Genomic DNA, 23,080 nt, shown 5'->3' on the forward strand with positions numbered 1-23,080 from the left:
GACTCCCAAGCCACAGCCCTCCCAGGCCTAACCAGGGATTTGAGTTTTCTATTTCCCACAGGAAAACAGAGAAAAATGCAGATTTTCCCCTTCACCCAAGGGAAACACGGATTTTTCATTTTAATGGGAAAACCCATGGATTTTGCACTTTTGCAAAGAGCTCTCTTCAAGCTGGCACAGTTCCAGCCTGCAAGGGGCTGAAGGGGAGCAGGTGGTCAAGGCAGGGATACTCTGTGCACGCACATGCACATGGCCCCGAGGCAGCCTGGAGAGCAGCTCCTGCAGGTAAGTCTTTGGTGGGAGAGGGACTGAGTTGGGCAGGTCTGGGACTGCTGCCCAGCTGGCAGGTGTGTGGGGCTTGGGGACTGAAATGTACAGCCACAGGAGTGGGACAGGATAGCGGTGTGTGGCAGCAGTGTAGGGTTGTGCCCTTCACTGCTGCCGTGTGGGCAGGGGATGCCTTGTCAGGGCAGCATGGAGTTTGCAGCAGCAAGGAGCTTTCCTGTGCAGCCCTGATCTTCCCAGCCTCCCCGACTGAGCTACAGATGCCCCAAGGAGGGCAGCAGGGCAGGCAGCCCGCCCCTGCCCTGCCCACAAATCTGGGGGGGCATGGGTCTTTCCAACCACCTCTGGGAATGTGTGCAGCAGCAAGAAGCCAGCTCTATCCCCTGCCCCAGCCTGCAACAGGCAAGCAGCAAGGGGGAGGGGGCATCAGGCTCCATGGTCTGCTCCACCACAGCAGCCATCATGGGTGGCAGCTAGGGCTTAGGGGCTGCTGTGGGGGGCAGCCTGCCTCACAAACAGATCCTCCCAGCCCCCTGCCCCCGAGTCTTCACAACAGTGGGGAGCCAGCCCCATGCTCCCTGGACAAGCCCCTTCCCACTCCCTGCTTGGGCCCTGCAGCCACACACTCTGGCCCTGGGCCCCAAGCCCGCCCCCCCCCGCCCAACTCCCTCTTTCCCTATGGGGGCCTCAATCCACCCACCCTCTCAAGATTTTCCTGCAGGAGCTGCTCTCCTGGCGGCCATGTGCATACACATGCACATGGTGCCCCCTGCCTAACCGCCCTCGTCCTGCTCCCTCCAGCCCCTGGCAGGCTGGAACTCTGCCAGCCTGCAGAGAACTCTTTGCAAAAGTGCACAATCCACAGATTTTTCCACTAAAATGAAAAAAAATCTGTTTTCCTTGGGTAAAGGGGAAAATCCACATTTTTCTCCTTTTTTATGCACGGGAAACAGAAAATCTGGATCACCGCTAATAATTCATGACTATACAAGTACTTTTATTAAAAACCCATCTATTTAATGTGTGAGCATAGGAAGTGAGACTGCTTACTGTTCTACCCAATTTGATTGAAAAATTAGGTTAGGTTTGTTTGGTTTTTTTGACATATCCACACTTGAACAACTTTTTGTACTACCACAGTTGTAGAAGAATGTTAACAGGCTGCTGAAGGGAGATTGCAAGGTGGAGTGTTTGGAGCCTCACTTGCAGAAATTAAGGCACCTTCAGAGTAAGGCACAGATTTTGCAGATTTAAATTTTGGATCTGGACGTGCAAAGTGGCAAATCAGCACCTAAGTCCCCTCCTCAATACAGCCTGAAAATGGCCAGCTTTTGAAGTCAGAAAGTTCCCACCTATAATTGCTCAGCTGCAGTTGTTATCAACTCCAATGTAATCCAACACAAAATATATAAAGTGACAGGATGCAATCTGTAAGCACAGTGAGCAGGACATTTATTCCTATTCCAAAAACATTTTTACAACTGTATTTGTAGCAATACAAAATTATATTCTTTTTTTTTTTTTTTTTGACCAGAAGTATGCCATAAATTGAGGCCAGATTCACTGCAGGTGCAATAACACATGACACTTCCACAACGAAGTATAATTTATATGCAACGAGTGGAAAGGATGAGTTTATGGCAAAACAAGAAACCAAAATGACTTCCACGTTCATTTCCCATTAAAGCAGACTCTCCCTCCCCCTGCACATAGATTCACATATTTTAGCAATGTATAGTAACAATACCATTTACATAACTTGTGCTTGGTCTATTTATCTCTGTTATTGACTAGTCATCCAGTTTGCCAAATTTTAAAATTTCTTGCTGATTTTCCCCTTTTGACCTATAACTATGGGATCATTTTTGAATAAAGATTAACTTTGGTCATTGTGGTATGTACATTAGTACAGAATTAATGTCCAGGCATTTTAAAGAAAACTTTTATATAGAGTCAATTCATGGTATTAATGATAGAAAAACAAATGTGTGCACAAGCTCATTACTTAGACATTTCTACTTGATTATAACTGTTGACTAGAAAATGATGTAGCTCTAGTAGCTGCAATTTAGGGTTAAAAGTAGGCACTGCTGGATACAGTAGTGTATAATTAATGTATATTAATCAATAATCAGTGTATATGAGATGTAATGATAACTTGCATGGTAGGGAAAAAAACAAACAAAAAAACAAAAAAACTTTGTCCTAACACACAGTGTATCGCTTTTGATAATAAAAACCCTTGTTCTATGAAGCCAAGAATGGCCTATATAATTTAAGTAACAAGGGGTCTGAATCTCCCTTTTAAGCACACACAAACAGCCACTGACCAACAGGGCATTTGTGTATACTAAGGAAAGAGACCTATGTATATAGCACAGAGCTTTAAATAGCATTTTTCACTATGCATGATATACCATTTTTAACTTACTCAGCTGTCAAAATGCACAGGGTATGTCATTAAATAGCCATTCTCCCACGTATACAAGTCTCGGTCTCTGAGACTGTATGAAAGCATAGCAAGACCAGATTGTGAAGATCGTAATTCAAAGCTTGCATCAATCTGCTTCTCTTTCAACAAATCAAAAGCAAAAGTTACTCTCATATCCTTAGTATCAGTAACATACAGCACTCCACATGCTATGAACGCATTGCCAGCTTTGGACTTGGGGTACGTAGTGTTGACGTGTCGAACGGCTGAGAATTTCTCGTCATCAATATGCGCAACGATGATATTTTCATCAATTCTTGAGGCATAGATGATCCAAAGACCCTTTTCATCCACTGCTATATTGAAATATGTCTTGGAGTTAGAAAAGAGGTAGTTGCGACCATGATGCAAAGCATTTTCAATTTTCAGTGTTTTGAACAATCCTGTATCAAGCTCAAATCTGAAATAAAACCATAAATAATTAGCCTTCTATTTATACCTGGTGGCTGGTTAAATTAGTTGCAAGTGGGAATCTTGGTCAAGGGGAGTGAAAGAGTGACAGTCCCTGAGATGTGCCCCAGGAGGAATTCCACACACTTACAACACCTTCCAAGCTAGAAGGAGCAAAGAAAATAGCCAGAAACACCATCATAACAGACAAAACCCACATTGTGTGACAACATGGAAGATTATGAAAGGATTTGTTCTAGGCTACAAAATCTTTTCAGATTACCTAAATGAAACAAATCAGCTCGGGAGAGGAAGAAGAGGTTTGCAGAAGAAATGTAATGGTCGCTCAAGCTAATTGCAAATGATGCTGGGAGAAGCCACAAAGTGATCATAGGAAACTGTATGCAGGAATCAGTTTTCTGCTGAGGAGGAACCGAAGCAAGGAAATGTTATAGAGTTAAGCAGACAATCTGGGCTGGCCACCAGCCTTGCAACTCCCCCATACTTAAACAGAATGATTTTTGGAAAAGCTTTTGATCAACAAAGCACATCAAAGGAATAAAATGTCTTCTTTTAAGGACCAGACTTGCAGCCAACAGTCTGACCCAACTCCAGCCTCTGTCAAGGCAGCCTGACTGTTTCATTTCTGAAGTACTGAACTGTTTTTATTCCTTGAAATTCCTTGATGATAAAATGATAATCTGCAAACAGCACTCAGCAACTTGCTTAGAGCTCCTCTAATCCAAGAGGGTAATGAACTTTTACTCAGACACATTTTCACCTTGTATTTAACCACTGAACGATACCGTTCTTGGCAAGCACAATGTGTGTTTTATTCCTCTGATTAATAAGTTTGATACCAGGAACATGTTTGATAGTCTGACTAACAATACTAACACATGCCTAACAATACCACCCACATCGTTTTTCCAAGTATGCAGGTAACTGCAACATCAAACACAAGAACCTAAAATGACTCCAAGTTCTACAACAAAGGAAAATGGGCTGATTCCCCTTTGCTCCTAAGGGAGGCCACGCTGATCTGGGCTAGAGGTGCACTGCTCTCCCAGGGAGTCTTTACATGTGCTCTGGAGGTGGGGGGAGGGGGAGGGGGTTAGTTAGTGCAGCTCTCAGAAGCCGCTCTGATTAAAGCGCCCGCAGTGTCTCAGGTATTCAGCGTCCCATGCTTCAAAATGGTAACGGGAACTAACTAAAACTCGTAAAACGAGCTTTAGTTAAAGCACCCCCACTGCCATTTTCAAGCATGGGATGCTGAGTACATGAGACACAGGCTGCTGGAGCCAATTAGCATGCACTGGAGCAGGCACTGGGCACGTGTATAGGTGCACCCAATGTGAGAGCTTCCTGTGAAACTGCTCCATGGGTGAAGGCCTCTGGGAAATGCACACATTGATGATCATCCATCATCAACTTACTTCCCTCTGTTCCTAAAAACAGGCCATGCTGATCTCCCTGCCTAGGTGAACATGAAATCCACTTCAGGGAAGCACAACTTCTGCAGGAGCTATACACCCATACAGAGCTAGAGGACAAACTCTACGGAGGCAGATGGCATGAACAGACCTACAAAATGCCTGCATATTGAGGCTGCCTTTTTCTGCTTCTTTCCCACCCCCCATACACAGCATGATGATGTGGAAACTGAACAAAACTTGGGACGTCCCTCTTCATTATGTGGAGTTTCCCCTTGTAGGGGATTATCTAATCTAGCCAAGCAATATCAAGTATAACTGGACAAGTTCCTAAAACCTTTCCACGTTGGGGTCCATAGCATGACACACTGCAGCATTTCATCAGCCTGTTACGAGAGCAATCTGCAAATATTCTCTTCAATTAAGCACAAAAGAGAAATAAAGCATTCCCAGTGTAGGTGGTGTGATCCTGGGAGAGAACTGCCAGAGGTAAACAGCCAAACTCAGATTTGTTGCAAAAACTTCATCCTTCACAAATGTGCATCACCAGAACAATACTCACATCATGAACAATACTCACATCATGAACAAAACATCTGAGCCTACTCCCCAGCTCTTTACTTGAAACAAGTGTAAAACCCCCCCTTAGGAGAGTTTATTCCAACTGAAATTGGAGAAAAGCATGAGAATTCACAAAGTCTGCCCCCACTGATGACACTCTCCTCTGCACTGAAGAAGGAAAATTTCTTAGAGAGATTAAATGATATCTGAAAAGGTAAGTTTAGACCAGAAAGCTTTAGCACTAAGCTCCATATCATATTACACTGCGTAGAGAAGTATGTTTGATTCTTGTAACAGGATCTGATGGAATTATGTGTATCTCTGGCAGAAGAAACAATGTGTGATCCCCATAACCTATGTACATTCTTTGGCACCCAAGTACATTTAGTAAGAAGAGACGATCATCTGACTGAAAAGAAGTATCAAAGCCTGATGATGTTTTTGGCTCTGATACCAGACTCAAATAAAACACAGGTGCAATCTTCAACTAACCCTTGACCTGTGTGTTTGGTTCTTTCCACATACTTGGGTTTTACTTTTGATTAGCACTGGCTGCCTGCTTGCCTCAATAAAAGCTGAAAAGATAAACATGATCTCCACAAGCCTCACCAGGTTCAGCCATGGTGGGAAAACTCCAGAACTTGCTAATGACATGCACTGAGATAATGAAGCCAGCACTCCTCAAGGACTCCTGCTAGCTCATGCAGTCACTGCATTCATTTGATGCCTTAGTTTATCCATTGTAGTTCATGCACAGCAAGAGGAAAAACACCAAGAGCAAAGCCACCAAAATCCTCAAATGTACTAAAGTCCTTAGTTTCCACTAACTGAAATCAATGGGAATTAGATGCTAAATACTTTTGAGGATCAGAGCTTATATGACTGAGCTATTGTAGCCAAGATGTAAATGACAACTCATATTATAACCCAAGATGTTCCTGCTCAGAAGACAAGCTCAGCTTTCTTATTAACCTTTCTAATTTTTCTCTTACTCTGCTTTTCTCATCCTCTTTCTAATCACCTTTCATAATTACATTATGACATGACCCATAGCGATGTTCGTAACATCTGCAATTACAGCTAGTGGGCTAAACTTGTGTTCGGTGCAACTATGTGACTGGGCAAACACCAAGTCATCTATTTCATTTCCTTGCCCGCCCTTCCCCACAGGGCTGCATGTTGAGAATAAATTGATCCCTGGCATGAGGTAGAGCAGTGGGAACCAACCTTTTAGCAACCAGTTTGGGTGCCATACTTCAAGAAGGAAGTTGATAGACTCAAGAGGGTCCAGAGAAGGGCCACTCATATGGTTAGGGGCTTACAGGACAAACCCTATGAGGAGAGACTGAGGGACCTGGACCTCTTCAGCCTCTGCAAGAGAAAGCTGAGAGGTGAGCTTGTGGCCACCTACAAATTCATTAGGGGGGAAGCAGCAAGGGATCGGAGATGCTCTGTTCACCAGGGTGCCTCTTCGGGTAACAAGGAACAATGGCCACAAACTGACAGAGAGCAGATTTAGGCTAGGTATCAGGAAAACCTTGTTCACGGTAAGGGTGTCCAAAGTTTGGAATGGGCTCCCAAGGGAGGCGGTGCTCTCCCCTACCTTGGGGGCCTTTAAGAGAAGGGTGGATAGGCACCTGGATGGGGTCACCTGACCCCAGCACTCTTTCCTGCCTAGGCAGGGGGTCGGACTTGATGATCTGTTGAGGTCCCTTCTGACCCTAATATCTAGGAACCTATGAAACCATGCCACAAATTAGCCCCGCACCCTTCTTGAGCACCACTCCAAACTACTTCCCCTGCCAATCTGCTGCTCTGTTTCCTGCTTCTTTCCCTGAGCTTCCTGCCTGATCTACTAGTTTGCCTTCTGCTCCTTGCCCTATCTGCCACTTTTCTCTCTGCTTCCCCATTATGCTGCATGCCACGCACAGGCTGCCCATGCCATTGTGGTACGCGTGCCACAAATTAGCCACTCTTGAGGAGAACGTCTACATGACTGGTCCCTAGAGGATTCTTTCAGTGTACATCACCCATTCCATTGGCCCACTATAACCAGAACTTACTGGCTCTACCCCAAACATGCCTCTTGAATTCTCTTGTACACTGATGCACCAGCACTACCAGACCCTTCTCTGGGCTGACAATCTGTTTCAAAAGCATTTGTAGAAAATGATTTGTTCTCTTGCTCTCTTTGTCAAGTATCTTTTATTTTTTCACTCCAATTTCATAACAAGACCCCCATGGTCAGAGCCTTTTGACTTCACTGCAAGAGTCCAAACTCCAGGTCTGAGGACTATACTATTCAGAACAGTACAGGTCATAGGACAAAAGCCTGTTCACAACTAAGTTTCTAGTTACATATCGAATTTCACCTCTGCACGTGACAGCATCAGTCTTGCAGCCCAGGTGCTCTAAACATCACCATTATCAGATAGGGGGGGACCCAAAAGGTCTGCAGCTTTGTTAAAAATTGTGCAATGCAACTTCACGCCAAGAAAAGAGGTGCCTAAAATTGTTCCTTAAACCACTCCTACCCCCCAAGGATCAGGAGGAACTAAACATCTGGACTACAGATTCAGATTTCAGCCCTGGGCTTTTGTGACCTATTTCTAGTACCAGATACCAAGTTAGATATCACTGACCATTCCCCCATCCCTCTCATTTTTGCCAACAATAATCTCAAAGGAAACATAAAACATTACATTAAATATTGCTGCTTTGCCACCTGAAGTTAATCTCCACCGTGCTAACCTATATACATGCTTTTCATCTTACAATATCTTACGGGTCTGGGGAATGCCACACCTCCACCAGGTTAAGATGGACTTACTTCACAATGAGATTGGTTCCTCCTCTTTGGTAGTACAGGCAGTGGTTATATATCGCATGGCCACATCCATAAAAGATCCCCGTAAGGTTAATCATCTTGTAGGTGTCATTAAGCAGTGCATTTGAATTTTCATATTCTTTTACAAAGTTTCCTGAGGGAAGGGAAGAAAAGTCCTCTGGTTGGTTTATTTATCTACCCCATCTACCCTCCTTCAACTAAAAGTGTGACAATCAAGTTCCTGACTCACATTAAAAATTATAGCCATGCTTTCAACACGCCTCAGAACTAGAACACACATGAAACAAAATCCAAATCCTCAAAAATGATTTAGGTTCTTAAATTCCATTGTTCTCAGTGGGAGGTAGGTGCCTAAACACCGTTAAGGATCCAAATCAAGATTTTTTGTACAACGTGTATTCTGCAGGAAGACTGATACCATTCAACTGGAGATTGGAAATGGATTCTACATTAAATACACCTCACTCAAAACCTAGGCCATTTCCATGCTTTTTCCTTTCTCTCTTGCTGTTTTTCTTAATCACAGCAACCTCAATTTATGAAATTAAGTCAAGGGGGAAAATGTACTAAAAAACAAACAAACAAACAAAAAACCTAAACAAGTAACCAAGAACCCCACTAACTATGACTAAGAAAAATTTTCCTACTTTTTTCCAGAGTTTTCAACTAAAAATTGTTTTTTCTTTCTGCAAAAATGTCTACTTCACACTTGTTTTTGTCTTTTTTTTTTTTTAAGTGTTGTCCATGAACAAATGCACAATTACCAACTTTTTAGCTGAGGGAACAGGTAAAATTTCCTTGAAGAGAATTTTTCCAGCCAGCACCAGCTAAAACTCTCCTTAAGAAACCAAGATGCATGTCCAGCTATATTCTGAGAGCAAACGGTTGTTTTTAAATATATGCTTGATATGTGGGTTTAAAAAGTGACCTCCACATTGCAATCATGTCCTTGGCATTTCTCCATGTGGAACAACAGCCTTTCCCACAAAAGTGAATCTTCAGTCAATTTTACATAGGATATTTCTAAAGTACATGGATGTGACTAAAAGAGTAGAAGGGAAAAAACACAGGACAAAATTATTAATCCACTTGATCACTGCAGTTGTATTTCCCATACCTGAAAAATGCATTGTGAGCCAAATTCTTTCATCACTTGTGTTTGCAGGCTCCTGCATCCAAGTTCCAAATGTTTGCTGTATCTTAGCCATCTGAACGGGGCTTCCTATCGACTTGATAATGCATTCTAAAAGAGAAAGACAGATTGACCTTATCCTTGACTTAAATAGGTTAATAATAGCTGTTTAATGCATCATATTTAAGATGGGTTACCAGCTTTTCTGGGATGGTGGTCATTGGCCTTCTCATCCACTTTTCCCACCAAAGTATCATCATTTGGTACAGCACAAGTTTCACCTAAAATTGGGGGACAAAAAAATTAAATACTGACTGTCTGGCCTTCTGGGGTGCACTTGTGCTTCTTGTTATTTTACAGAAGCAAAAACTTTGCCTTTTCTTCCTGCCTTGCCTCTTTCATCCAAACATCTAAGGTAGGCAGTTAGGGACAGAAAGCTGTGAGACTGCTGTTAGTAGACTTCCTGTAGCACAAGGCCCACAGCACAAAAGTAGGCTCTAAACCAAGGGTGGGCAAAATATGGCCCGTAGGCCAGATCTGGCCTGTGGACGGGCTTTGTCTGGCCCATGGCGGGTCCCTCAGTCCCACCTGGCCCAGGCATCGTTCCCACAGTGGCACATCCACAGTGGCACACAGTGGGTTTGAGGCCTTTCTAGGCAACGAGGAGGCAGCAGCTGCTGGAACCCAGCCCAGTGGTACTGGTAGGGACCTATGCACAGTCCTGACCTGCCCCACGCCTGCTGCAGACTCACCCGCTTACACCGAACAGCTGCAGCAACACCAATGCCAGCGCAGCAGCATATGCTTGGCATGGAGGAAAAGCAGCCCCTCCCCCTCACCACTGCCCAGTGCTTCCTGCAGCAGCCATACGGAGCCTGCACTGAGCTGCCCTGTGCTGTCACCCCCACCTCCAGACCACCCTGTGGGGCAGTGGGGGGAGTGCAGAGGAGCCACAGGGCAGACCAGCGCAAGCTCCGCAGGGATGCTACAGGAAGCACTGGGCAGCAGTGAGGGTGGCGGGCTGCTTTTCCCCCCCACCAGCCCCACTGCTGCTGCAGCTGTTCAGCATGAGCAGCCAGGTCTGCAGCAGATGCAGGGCAGGGCAGGGCTGCACATGGGTCCCCGCCAGAATTGCAGGGCTGGGGCCAGCAGCTGCTGCCGCCTCAGCTGCCTAGAAAAGCAGTCCAGTGCAGAGCTGCTCCAGCCCCACTGTGTGCCCAGGTGCAGCAGGGTACACCACAGGCAGGCAGTGCAGAGCAGGGGTGGGGGCCAAGTCAGGGCTGCACATACATCTGGCTAATCCACTCCTGCTGGGGTCAGTCCAGAGCAGGTGTGGGGCATGCTGGGGCTGTGCTGCTAGTGGTAGGCTGTTGTGGAGTGGGGCCAGGTGCTGACTCACTATGCGGTGCACGGGGGGGCTCTCATGGTCACCCCACCATACTCACGAACCCTACCCTGCAAACCTAAAAATACACTCTCCCCCACATACATCCCCCCCACAAACACTGCACCCCCCCCAGTCACACCCACAGGTCTTTGGGGGGAGGAGCCCCGCTCACTACTACCCACACACACCCCACCACACACATGTACTAGCCCCCCATGCCCCCCAGCCACCCTCCTCCTCCACATACCCCAAAAGCCTCATAATCACCCACACATCCCCAAACACACACCCCCACAAACCCTCCATACCTACCCACATCCACATATACCGCCACACCCTCCCCTACACCCCACATACACCCACAGACCCCCACAAACCCTATACTCACCAACCCACCCATACCCCTCTCCCCCCACAATATACAAGTGTAAGACTTCATTTTGAGCTATTATGAAATCACCTCTATATACACAATGCAAACACACACAAACCAGGACAAAAAAAATCTTTTTAAAATAAAATTAAAATATGTTATTGTGGATGTTAGGTTTTTAGGAGATTTTTTTTTTTCTGGTTTCAAGATAGCAAACCCGTTTCTAAAAAAGAAGTACTTCTGGGCCAAGGGCTTCCTATGACAAAGGTTAGAGGGAGGGACTTCCAGTACCAAGATGGCTACCAGGGGGCGGGGCACCTGTCAAGAGGCAGAGCTACCTTTGTGACCCTCAGTAGCTCACCAAAACTCATGAAGTGGACCTCCAGCCAAAACAGTTGCCCGCCCCTGCTCTAAACATTCACAGAGTGGTGGGCTAGAAAGCACAGAGTCAATGGGGGTCTCAACTTCATACTATGCAGTTCAGCAGAGCTTCCACAGGTGAAATGGATCGCTGCTCTAGGTTGAACTCAGGGGTTTTCTTTTTGGTGTAAGTAGTCAAGGGGCATGGGCTCGAGGACAGCCATATGTTCAGCTATCAGTGGACAGAGCTATAGCTTCTCTTTTCAGGAAGATGACATTGCATGTGTGCTTGCAAAATACTTTGGATATATACACTTCTGAGCCACTATCTACTTATTTGTATTTAAACCTCTCTTCTAGTCTAACAGTCCCCGTGTGGTGACAAAGTAGAGATTCTACAGACAGAAAGGGAACTGGAAATGGGAAGGTTGTTTGCTCTCAACACCCTCCCTCCCCACCCCGCAACTGATGACACAAGGATTTCAGGATGTGGGTTTTTTTTCCCACCTTCTAATTGCCAACCTCCCTCTCAGGTTTTTCAGTCCAGTTTGACAAATTTTTTTGCTAAGCAGAGTCTAACTGCTCAGAAGTAGCATAGGGAGCCTGTGCATTCATTACCTAATCATAAGGGATATAAGTAATGTGCAAATACAAAAAATACATGAGTAAGATATCAGGAAACTGTCCAACTTGCCATTTTGTCACCAAAAATGTTTGGTTTAGAATTTAATTAAGGCTATTAAAGAGACTCCAAACCACATGTAAATCTTCTACAACCCCAAAAGGGGGTGTCCTTTATAGGCAATAGGAACGGTTTCATCCCTGCCTTTAGTGCCAAGCATGTATTCATGCATAATTTTCCTGTGGCTTAATATTGTTGGAACCCATGTCTTTCTTATGTTGCTTTTTCCTTTCTAACTGTAAACAGATAGTACAATGGAGACATGTTCCCTTATTAAAGGATCCAGGACACTACTGCAATACAAGCATAATTGACTGAGGTTTTTGAACTGCAGCTGAAGGGGTACCTTAACACTCAGGAAAGAAGGAACAGATTGTACAGTCTTTTGCTCCTGCTGTCCCTTTCCCTGCTTCCTCTGACATGCCTTCCTTATCTCTTAACTCATCCAACATTAACACAGACCAACTGTATTCCAAAATGAAGACAAAGAAAAGATATTTCACCTCATCCATTAAAACAATGTGCACAAAAAATTTTGTTCTAGGGGGATCATATCTCAGTTGTGTACCCTTCAGCACTCATAAAAGTTACCTCCAAAAGAAGCCCAACTGGACAATCCAAATGCGATTTGGGAGATAAGGGTGCCCAACCAGCTTCTACGAATCTTTAAATGTCCCTTTAGTCTCAAAGGCTAGGGACAGACATTCAAAAAGCCTGAGGCTGAATTCTTTCAATCTTTGCAAGTTAGTCCAACCCGCATAGATTGAACTGATCTGCAAGTGGCTAGATATTCACTTTTGATTCAGGAAATGCAGGCACATACCTGCAGTGGCTCAGGCCAGAAGCTAGGGGGCACTACAGTGATCCCTCCCTTCCACAGTGCTAACCTAATAGAAGGGTGTGGCCAGGCCCTAGCACAATGCTTTGATTAGAGAGGGATTTAAAATCTCACCATGGCCTGCACAGTCCTTAGCCAGAGTGTGCCTGGAGGGGGAGGGAGAAGCAAACCCTCACCCGGCTTTTCTACCACTCACAGCTCAAGGGGCAAGAAGTGTTGCCAGACCCCAGCTGTGGTTAGGACTCTGAGGCAAAGGGCGGAGGAGGGGGGAGGGCAAAGCTGCTTGTGTGGACTGCATGCATTTGTATTACTCTGCTAGCTAGCGCTTCGTATTTGCCTAAATCTCAGACTGATAGCACTGACAGGTCCCATTCATTGCAGACTAGGTCATTTCTCACACCTCTCTCTGTCCCCTGTTGAACACAGACAGATTTTGGGTTTGGGAAACTGCACTCTAACCAGACTCAGTAACTGATGCATAGAGGCAATCACCAACATTATTAATCGCTGCACAGTGAAACTTCTTTTGATATAAGGGTTTCAGGGTGTGAGATGCCTCTGGCTTTGAAGCAAGCCAGCAGCCAGAAGAGAGCTTATCATAACACAAAGCTTATTAGCCCATCAAGAAAACAAAAGCCTCTCTCTCATTAGTTCAAGCTCTTTTTACCACAGGGTACAGACATTTTGCAAAGCATTTGCAAGCCACTGGCTTCTTGCTCAGGAAAAAAAACTTTAAGCAGATACTGTTATGTCTGCCTTTGTTCCAGTGAAATTGGAGACACACACACATAGACACCTCTCAGCATTAGCTGGGGGTAACCATGCCGCTGGAGTCCATGTGTGAGAGATGAAGGTGGGGGTAGGATCCCTGATTGAGCAGCGAGTGGTGAGGGGAGGGCAAGGCAGGGGCAAGCCTTGTAAATGCTGCTGTGTCCCTGCCAGGCAGACCTCAGCTGCAGTCCCCCACCCTCTTCTCAGCCAGCTAGAGCTCTGGCTATAGATAAAAGGGGCAGGGCCAGCCCTGCTCTCTGGAGCAGATGGCCCAGCCTGACCCAGGGATGAAAAGCATATTGGGATGCTGGGGGACTGTGATTTAACTAAAATCAGGAAGGGGTCTGGAACAGAAGTTCCATAAACTAGTTTAACCCAAATCAGTTAAGTCTGGGTATGTGTGCAAGACACTTTAAAGTGGGTTAAATGCTTTTGAACCACTTTAATGGAGTAGGTGTTTGCACATGCTGGAGGCATATTGCACATTAATTCTAGCCACTGTAGCACATTCAGTGGCGTAATGTGTCTTAAATGACTTTTGGGCACAGCAAACTAAAACATCTCCAAGGAGTTTTAGTTTGCTGCCCTACAGCCACGGAGCAAAGCACCGGGCCCTTTGTGGCTTAGGGGCTGAGCAGACAGCCCATGCAGGCAGGCTCCACTGAAGGAAAAAAAATTGCAGCAAGCCTGATCTTTTTTTATTTTTTCCTCCTTGGAGCCTGCCTGCCTGCCTGCAAGAGCTACATGAGGGCCTGGTCCTTCCCTCTGAGCTGGGTGCCTGCAGGCAGGTCCTGTCTGGGGGGAGCAGGGGCACACTGCCAGCCCCTCACACACCCCCTCCCAGCCCAGAGACTGGTCTGCCCACTGGCAGCTCACCCCCCCACCCCCCCCCCCCCCGCTGCCAGAGAGGCAGGTAAGACATGAGTGTACATGACACGGGGGTTTACTTTACCCTAAATTGAAACAGTGTTTTTAAAAACCCACCACTTCAATTTAGGGCAAAGTAAACCCCCGTTTCATCTAAATACGCCCTCTAATACTACATTTAACCAGGTTTATCTTAAACCAGTTTCGGCCATTTTGAAACTGGTGTATGTATACTGAACTTATGTTCCATTACAGGTTTAAGCCAGTTTCTGATCACTTAAACTTATATATAACTTCTGTCCCTGGCCAAAATATTTCTATCCAAAAGAATAACAAAAGCAGACATATTCAGGTACTTATCTAAAGTAATGCCGCAAGTCAGGAGGAAAACAAAAGCAGAACATATCCATTGCAAAGCCTATTGTTTTAACCACTAGACCTAAATCAATGCCTTGGCCTCCTCCAAGACTAGTTTTGAATAGGCTAATAAATAATGTTAATTTCTCAACCCAAGAAGGGATGCAAACATTTTTCTTGGCTGAATCCTTGGCAAAAAAACCAAAATGGTGTTTTTGATTGAAACTGTATTTTATATTCCCAATTCCTAGGAAGAACTATATAATACATAGTCATCCATTAGAGCTCTCCACTAAGATATTAGAAGAAAAAGCTAAGGGTAAGCTAAGACATTTGATTCCTGAAGCTCATGCTTCCCAGACTAATTCCAATTAACAAAGTTAAATGTACTAACAGCTCTCTCAGACAGCCTTTTATCTATGACTGCAGAACAGTCAAGGACCAGGTCAGTGTTTCTGATGAAGTTGAGTGCAGTATTTGGGTTTGAGAGTATTTGCAGCATCCTCTGTGAACTTTTAGCTGCAAGAAAGAGAAAGCAGCTATGGCTAAAAGATTTTTCTCAGTAGGCAATAAATCAAGGCTTGGGGATATACCACTTGAAAATTCCATAGCTCTTCTTGCCAAAAACATTAACATCCTGCGTATTTTCATTAAAAAATATTTTGGCTGGGAGCTGAAGAGTTTATAGAATGCTAAACCTATTGGTTTGGTTGAGTTATGCTTGAAATCTCTATAATAGCAACACCATTAGTGGAAAACATACCTGAGTCCTAAACTTATTTACTTAAAAAATACTCTTTTTAAATGCTCTGAAGTACTAGCTAAGGAGGTTGATTTTTGTATCTGTATTAGCATCTGACATTATCATCTGAATTTCAAACAGCCTTTAGTTTTCCCAAAGAGGAATCAAAAAACATGGGATTTTTGTTCACTAAACGTAAAGAGTATCTGAAAAAAACCCATCAATTAATAATATGTTAACTATAATTTTCATTTGGAAGTTGGGTTTCAATTCCAACATTCAACATCCAGAAAAGATAGGAGCTAAACATTCAGGACTCCTAAGTTTAAAATTAAAACAAATGTTATTTCAGACCACCTACAGAACTACCCAAAATATCCAACTGATGTTGAATGCAGTCAAATGGGTGATAGAGTTTTGCATATTAGAACAGATGGATCCTGTGACTTAAGTTTTCATGGTGTTACATGCACAGACACACTGGCTAGAGGCAGAAATTACACATAAACTGGTTTAAGTGATCAGAAACTGGTTTAAACTTGTAGCAGAACACAAGCTCCATGCACATAAACCAGTTTTAAAATGGCTGAAACTGGTTTAAGGTAAGTCTAATACTACATTCAACCAGGTTTAAACCAGTGTAACTGATTTCTGTCAGAATTCTGTCCCAGACACCTTCCTAGTTCAAGTTAAATCACAATCCCACAGCATCTCAGCATGCTTTGCAGCCCAGGGCTGGGCTGTGCTGTCTGCTCCAGAGAGCAGGGCTGGCCCTGCCTCTCTGGTCCCTAGCTGGAGCAGTGAAGGCTGGCTGACAAGTGGGGAGGGCAAGCCCAGCTGGGGATGCAGCCTAGGCTGCAGGTGGAAGGGGCAAGGGGGGACTGCCCCCCACCAGGCAAACCCCAACTGGAGTCTGAGGCCAGGGAAGTGGGTTAAACACCCCTTGCCCCACTCAAATTTACTGCTTGCTGTGACTGTGGACATATCCCAGAGGCACCTGGAAGTAGGAAGAAGAAGTGATGTGCAACCCTGCAGAATCCTGCTGCTGTTATTTTGGACTGCAAATCCCAGAGACCTCAGAGGCAGCAGGAAGAGAAAGCTAACACACAGCCCATGCTGGCTAAGTACCAGAGAGCCATGCTCTAGCACCCCTTGGCAGCTGGCCTGAGCCACTGCAAGCATGTGGCTGCATTTCTTGAATCAAAGGTAAATGTCTCCTCAGTTCTGTTTCAATTTACTCTCCGAACCTTAGACTAACCTGCAAAGACTGAATCAATTCAGCCTCGGGCTTTTTTACTGTATGTACTTAGCACTGTGTAAACCTATAGCACTAAAAATAAAAACATGGAAAGTGAAAGTCAGAATGAAGTGGCAGGATCAGACATTTCAGTTTCAATGTACAATATGGTCAGATAACCAGTGCAGCGTGAACAGATATTTTATAAAATTAATCAAGAGGACTAATGTTATACTAGAAACACTTTGTGTATTAAGATAAGGTAATTTTTCTGAATCCTAGTGCTATTTCATATTGCACTAATAAAAAGGAAAAAAAGCACTTTAGTGTTATGGTTTAAGAGTTCCAAATGAAGTCAAAGTTTATATTTACATAATGCAAAATTTCTCCATGGAATTCTCTGCCACATGATATTAGAGAGGTTAAGAGCAGTTAGGATTAAAAAAAGGTATGAAAAGATATTACAAATAGGGTTTAGCCTGCCAATTTCTGGGTTTCTCTATTTCAAAAAAGGCCAGACTTCTGCTGTCCTGCTAAACTCTGTTCTTTTACTGTAACCTGGCTTTTACTGTAACCTGGCATGGCTTTGTCATGGGTAGGTCTTGTCTTACCAATCTCATCTTCTTCTAAGAACAGGTCTCTCGCCACCTGGACATGGAAGACGAGGTAGACGTTACATTCCTAGACTTCCAAAAGGCTTTTGATCTACTATCTGACAATATCCTTGTGGAAAAAATGGAAGATGTGGACTCAGATGCTCGGTTGTTCAGTGGGTGAGAAACTGGTGACAGGGTAGGACCCAGAGACTTCTCATGAATGGATCTGCGTCATCCTGGCACAAAGTGGCCAGTGGTGTCCCTCAGGAGTCTGTGTCTGGACCAGTCCTTTTCAACATTTTTATCAATGATTTGGGTGGGGGAGCAAAAAGCTCACTGGCCAAGTTTACAGATGACACCACATTATGGGGCAGTGTAGTCAGGTCAGAAGATAGATTGCAGATACAGGCAGACCTGGACAGGCTCAAAAGTTGGGCAGACTGGAACCAAATGAAGTTTAATGCTTCCAAGGTGCTCCATCTGAGGGCAAACAACCCTCAACATACATACTGGCTTGGTGGTGACAGCCTGATTTGCACCATGGCAGAAAGGGGTAATGATTGGCCATCTCATGGATATGAGCTGTCAGTGTGAGGCAATGGTCAGCAGGGCAAATAACACGCTGGAATGCATCAACCATAGCATCCCATGTAAAACTAAGGAAGTGATATTCCCGCTGTACTCAGCACTGGTGAGACCAGTGACTCCATCCAGTTCTGAGTGCTGCACTTCAATAAGGACGTGGAAAAACTTGAGAGGATCCAGAAAAGAGCCCCCCATATGATCAGGGACTTGCAAGTCAAGCCATACAAGGAAAGGCTGAGGAATCTGGGCCTCTTTAGCCTAAAGAAGAGAAGGTTGAGAGGGGCCTTGATAGTGGCTTACCGCTATATCAGAGGAATGCATCAGAAGCTTGGTGAACAACTGTTCACTAGGGCACCCCCAGAGAAGACCAGGACCAATGGATACAAATTCCTGGAAGGCCACTTCAGGCTTAATACCAGGAAAAACTCCTCCAGAGCCCAGAGGTGGTGCAGTCACCTACCCTGGAGGTTTTCAAGAGGAGACTGGACAGTCACCTCACTGGGGTCACCTAACCCCAGTTGTCTTCCTGCCTAGAGCAGGGGAGCTGGACCCAATGATCTGCAAGGTCCCTTCCAACCCCTAACAATCTATGAATCTATAAACCTCACCCTCTCAACCCAGTCAACTGTCACCTCCTGTCTGACACTGAGTCAAAGCTCACAGAGGCAACAACTTTGCTTTATAGCTCTTCTCTGTATAGTGTCTAACACAATGGGGCCTAATCTATGATTAGTACTAAGTGAGTTTGATAATACTTGGCTTAGCAAAAACTACTATTAACAACCTATAATGGCAACTTATTTCCATGTGCATTCCACCATAGGATACCCTTGAATTTAAAAGGGAACCCATATTTTCTCTCAATCTAGGAAATAAATAAAAGGTCTACTAAAGATGCTTTTACAGAGATGTAGTCACTGTATCTTTTTATTCTTCTTCTTACTCTTTTCTTACTTTTTAAATTCAAATTTAAGACAGGCTATTTTTTAATGTTTTCAAAAGTGATTCTTACATTCAAAGAAATACAGAATAAGAACTAGTTTTTCACTTTGCAAATTCTGCAAACTCACTGAGAGTAATGAAATGCATGTGTTTCTAAAGTATGTCCTAGCCTTGGCTCACTAGAAGCGCCTATAACTTGAAGTTAAAATCACTAATAGCTGGTTTTATCAGCTGCAACAGTTATCTTCCCTTTGTTAGATAAATTAGATGCTAGACACTGCAGACAAAGCACACAGTGTTAGCACTAGGCAAAGGGCTACAGCAGCTGAACTGATCCAGTGAGAATGGAGGTGTCCTCTCCAATCACCTCTGCTCTGAAAACTGAAGAAAGTTCTGTGTTCTCACTTCGATGCCCACTAATAGAATATAAAAACTTGACACTTTAATGATGAGATGTTTCTCGTGAAGCTTATAGTGTTATCAATGTCTAGTTCTTGTAATATTCAGCTCTGATATGCTGATTAATGAGCCTAATTTTCAAAAGAAAGCCCACTTTACTGAACCCTTTAGTTACTGTATCAGGCATTGCTAAATTGACTTTTTCAGCATCTCTAGATAATATGTACAGCATTTATCTTCTGCCAGACTTTGTGCTGGATCATTGTGATGTTGTCAAAAAGATGGACTTCATTGGGTAGGCAAATTATTCCCAGATTCCCTAGAGAGATTTCAACTGTCACCACAAGCATGGATCATTCATTGGCTTCAATGGACATACTGCATATGTAGGGAAAAGAAGATAGTAGGGAAAATATGCTTGCATTCTCAGTTAATAATGGCTTTCCCAATAATCTGAGTTTAAGATTGACTGCAGTACACGGTCTTCTTAACTGTCCTCCTCATCACTGACTTCAGCAAACAATGCAAAATAAGGATTTCCTCTTCCAGTCATGGACATTCCTGTAACTTGTTCCTTAAAGTTCTCTTTGTTTTATGACAAAATTAAAGCCATCTCATTTACAGGAGTCTTCATTGTGAAAAAACACTAGTGATTTTGGATACCCAAATTGAGACATCCTAAAGGACACCAGGAGCTAGGAACTCAACACTTTCTGAGCAGCATATTCCTATAAGGTGTCTCATATTAAGTTCCCAAAAACTGAGGTAACATAAAATCAAATTACCTTTTAAATGCATGTTTCCATAACACTTACAGAGACCCCATGTCAAAGGCCACTGTAATTGGTAAATGGTAAAGAGAAGTAGCAATAAAGGCATTTGGTACATTGGATGAGTGTACCAAATTTTGGGCTAGACATGTATAGGATCCATGAGTTTGGATGGTTCCATGGAGCGGGGTGCTGATTGTTGTATCAATAGAGATGAGTTGACAGGTTTTGTGTTTCTTGTTAAAGCACAGTTGTGTCCCATTTGGTGCCTGCTGATAAGCAGTAAGGTTGTTTCTGATGAGAAGTTGGGTGAAGTTGGGAGCTGTCTGAAAGCTGGGGAGAGGGGAGAGATGGGAAGGGCAGCTGGGAATACTTAGCTCAAGGTCTAGTCATTTCCAAGCACAGGCTGTAATTGTTTGATGATCCTGCTTATCAGTTTAAATGTGAAATGGGAGTTGACATCCAAGGGTGTGTAGTCAGTGGGAGTTTTCTGCTTGTATTATAGTAGGCTGTTCTGGGTATTTAGGTGGCTATTTCAAAGACACAGTCTCTTGCTCTGCTGGAGTGTCCTTGCAGGGTAAAGGGAGTTTTCAGTTTGGTAAGATAGGTGTTATGAGTATCCTCCTCAGAGCAGATGCAGTGCTGACTGTAGATAACAGTATATTTGGTGCACCAAATGCCCTCATGTGGGAAACTATGTGGGTGAAACTACACATAAAACTATGCACCAGAGTGAAGAGTCAGAAAAAAAAAGATAAAGGGCAGAGACACCTGAACATAGGTGGTAGAATATTTCTCACAGAAAAACCACTCCCCTGTCTGATCTCACAGCCCTTATGCTCAAGGGAAATTAGGAAAACACTTTTAAAAGACAGCCCAGAAACAAAAAATTCATTAGCTTACTGAACACTAACAATCAGGGACCTAATGCATATACTGACTTCATGAACCATTATAATCTATCTGATGCCCACCAATCTCTGCATTCCCCAGGTGATAACACCTCCTGAATGGTCTTGCTCTTTCACTTATAAGTGATCCTTTCCACTAGTGAACATCTCTTATATCCTGTGTTTATCTACATATGGAGTTCTGTACAGGCTTTTGTTCTATCTGCCTTTTTCCCAGAGACCTGAAGAAGGGAATTTGCTACCTTTAAGCTCAGCTCATCTAAGTCTAACCATACAGTGACTCCAGTAAAGATAATCACCCACAAAAATCCTTGCCTGTCACAAGAAGAAATTCAAATCTAACAAAAAAGTTGCAATGAAATGTATCTATAATAAAGGCAAAGATAGAAGGATTGATTCATGTTTAAAAGGCTATAATATTACTGCATGCATGAATACCAAGCACCAAATCTTTCTTCCATGGAAGTGCTTAGGTAAAACAAATTTCAATACTTAATTCTCGTGATAGGGTAGCAAAATGCTCAATGCATTATAATTGGAATGCAAAAGACTCCTGCGGTGTAGAAAATAAGTTTTGTATAGTTAATTGTCTGATGGAAGAGAGGATAAATGAATGCTAATTAATATGATACTGCTTCACATAGCAGAGAGGAGGTTTTCAGTGGTTTAAAAATCCTTTGGCTTTGAGGCAGAATTTCAATCTATTTTTAACTGGGAAAAAAAAAGAGCATCTTGTATAACATGGCTAAAAGCTTTGTTTACTATGTGCTACCACAGCGAAGGGTTTCTCCCCTACAGAGCAGAGAAAACAATAGTCAGGAATGTAGAGCTTAAAATGATGAAATGAAATAACCTTGCTACAGATCTGTGATTTAAGCAGCACCTTCTGAAGGGATTGCAAATGGACAGTGAAATCTTTACCCCTTTCTCTGGCCCCTGAATTGCAGGGGAAAGGGCCAAAGAAGCATAAAGTAGCTCTAACAGTCCCAGTTCTGCCTGGGGCAGATTACCCTGGCAAAAGCACTATGGCTGGCGGGCCTAAGCACAGGCACTATGGATAGACTCCTCAGAAGCCCCAGTGCCAGTCCTGTCAGCTATGGGCTGGAGTGTGAATTTCTGTGGGGCCGGGCTCTTTCCCTGGGAGGCCAGTCTGAGGGGGGCAGGAGACCAGGAAAGCTGGCTGTATTTTAAAGAAACCTTCCCAAGTGTACAGGAACAAACCACCCCAATGTGCAACAAGAATAGCAAATATGGCAGGCAACCAGCTTGGCTTAGCAGAGAACTCTTTGGTGAGCTTAAACACAAAAAGGAAGCTTACAAGAAGTGGAAGTTTGGACAAACAACTTGGGAGGAGTATGCGATTATTGCTTGGGCATGCAGGGATGAAGTCATGAAGGCCAAAGCGCAATTGGAGTTGCAGCTAGCAAGGGATGTGAAGGGTAACAAGAAGGGTTTCTACCAGTATGTTAGCAACAAGAGGAAGGTTAGGGAAAGTGTGGGTTCCTTACTGAATGGGGGAGGCAACCCTGTGACAGATGTTGAGGAAAAGGCTGAAATACTCAATGCCTTTTTTACCTTGGTCTTCACAGGCAAGGTCAGCTCCCAGATACTACACTGGGCAGCACGATTTGGGGAGAAGGTGAGCAGCCCTCAGTGCTAAAAGAACAGGTTAGAGACTATTTAGAAAAGCTGGGCATGTACCAGTCCCGGGGGCTGCCTGCAATGCATCTGAGGGTGCTGAGGGAGTTGGCTGATATGATTATTTTTTGAAAACTCATAGCAATTGGAGGCGACAAGTGTAAAAGAGCAAATATAGTGCCCATCTTTAAGAAAGGGAAGGAGGAGGATCCAGGGAACTACTGACCAGTCAGCCTCACCTCAGTCCCCAAAACAATCACGGAGCAGGTCCTCAGATTCCATTTCTAAGCACTTGCAGGAGAAGATGACTAGGAACAGTCAGCATGGATTCAACAAGGGGAAGTCATACCTGAACAACTTGATTGCCCTCTATGATGAGAAAAGTGGCTCTGTGGACATGAGGAGAGCAGCTGACACAATATGCCTTGACTTCAGCAAGGCTTTTGATAGCATCTCCCACAGCATCCTTACAAGCAAGCTAAAGA

The 23,080-nt window shown here is 44.1% G+C and overlaps 1 protein-coding gene across 3 annotated transcripts in view; it reads right to left on the reverse strand.

Annotated features, from left to right (window-relative positions):
* Nucleotides 1–1,716: 1,716 nt before the first annotated feature.
* The window catches only part of GLDN (gliomedin), a 42,004-nt gene continuing 20,640 nt past the window's right edge, over nt 1,717–23,080 (reverse strand). For all 3 annotated transcript variants that reach the window (XM_090029525.1, XM_090029527.1, XM_090029528.1), the window contains 4 exons: nt 9,338–9,421; nt 9,126–9,251; nt 7,991–8,141; nt 1,717–3,176 (listed from right to left, as the gene is read on the reverse strand). In XM_090029525.1, coding sequence (XP_089885651.1) covers nt 2,717–3,176; nt 7,991–8,141; nt 9,126–9,251; nt 9,338–9,421 — 821 coding nt within the window. In that variant the 3' untranslated portion in view covers nt 1,717–2,716. The remainder of the gene's footprint in view (nt 3,177–7,990; nt 8,142–9,125; nt 9,252–9,337; nt 9,422–23,080) is intronic.

Source organism: Crocodylus siamensis, chromosome 15 (assembly GCF_052110815.1).
Source record: "Crocodylus siamensis isolate JL-2025a chromosome 15, ASM5211081v1, whole genome shotgun sequence".
Lineage (NCBI taxonomy): Eukaryota > Metazoa > Chordata > Crocodylia > Crocodylidae > Crocodylus > Crocodylus siamensis.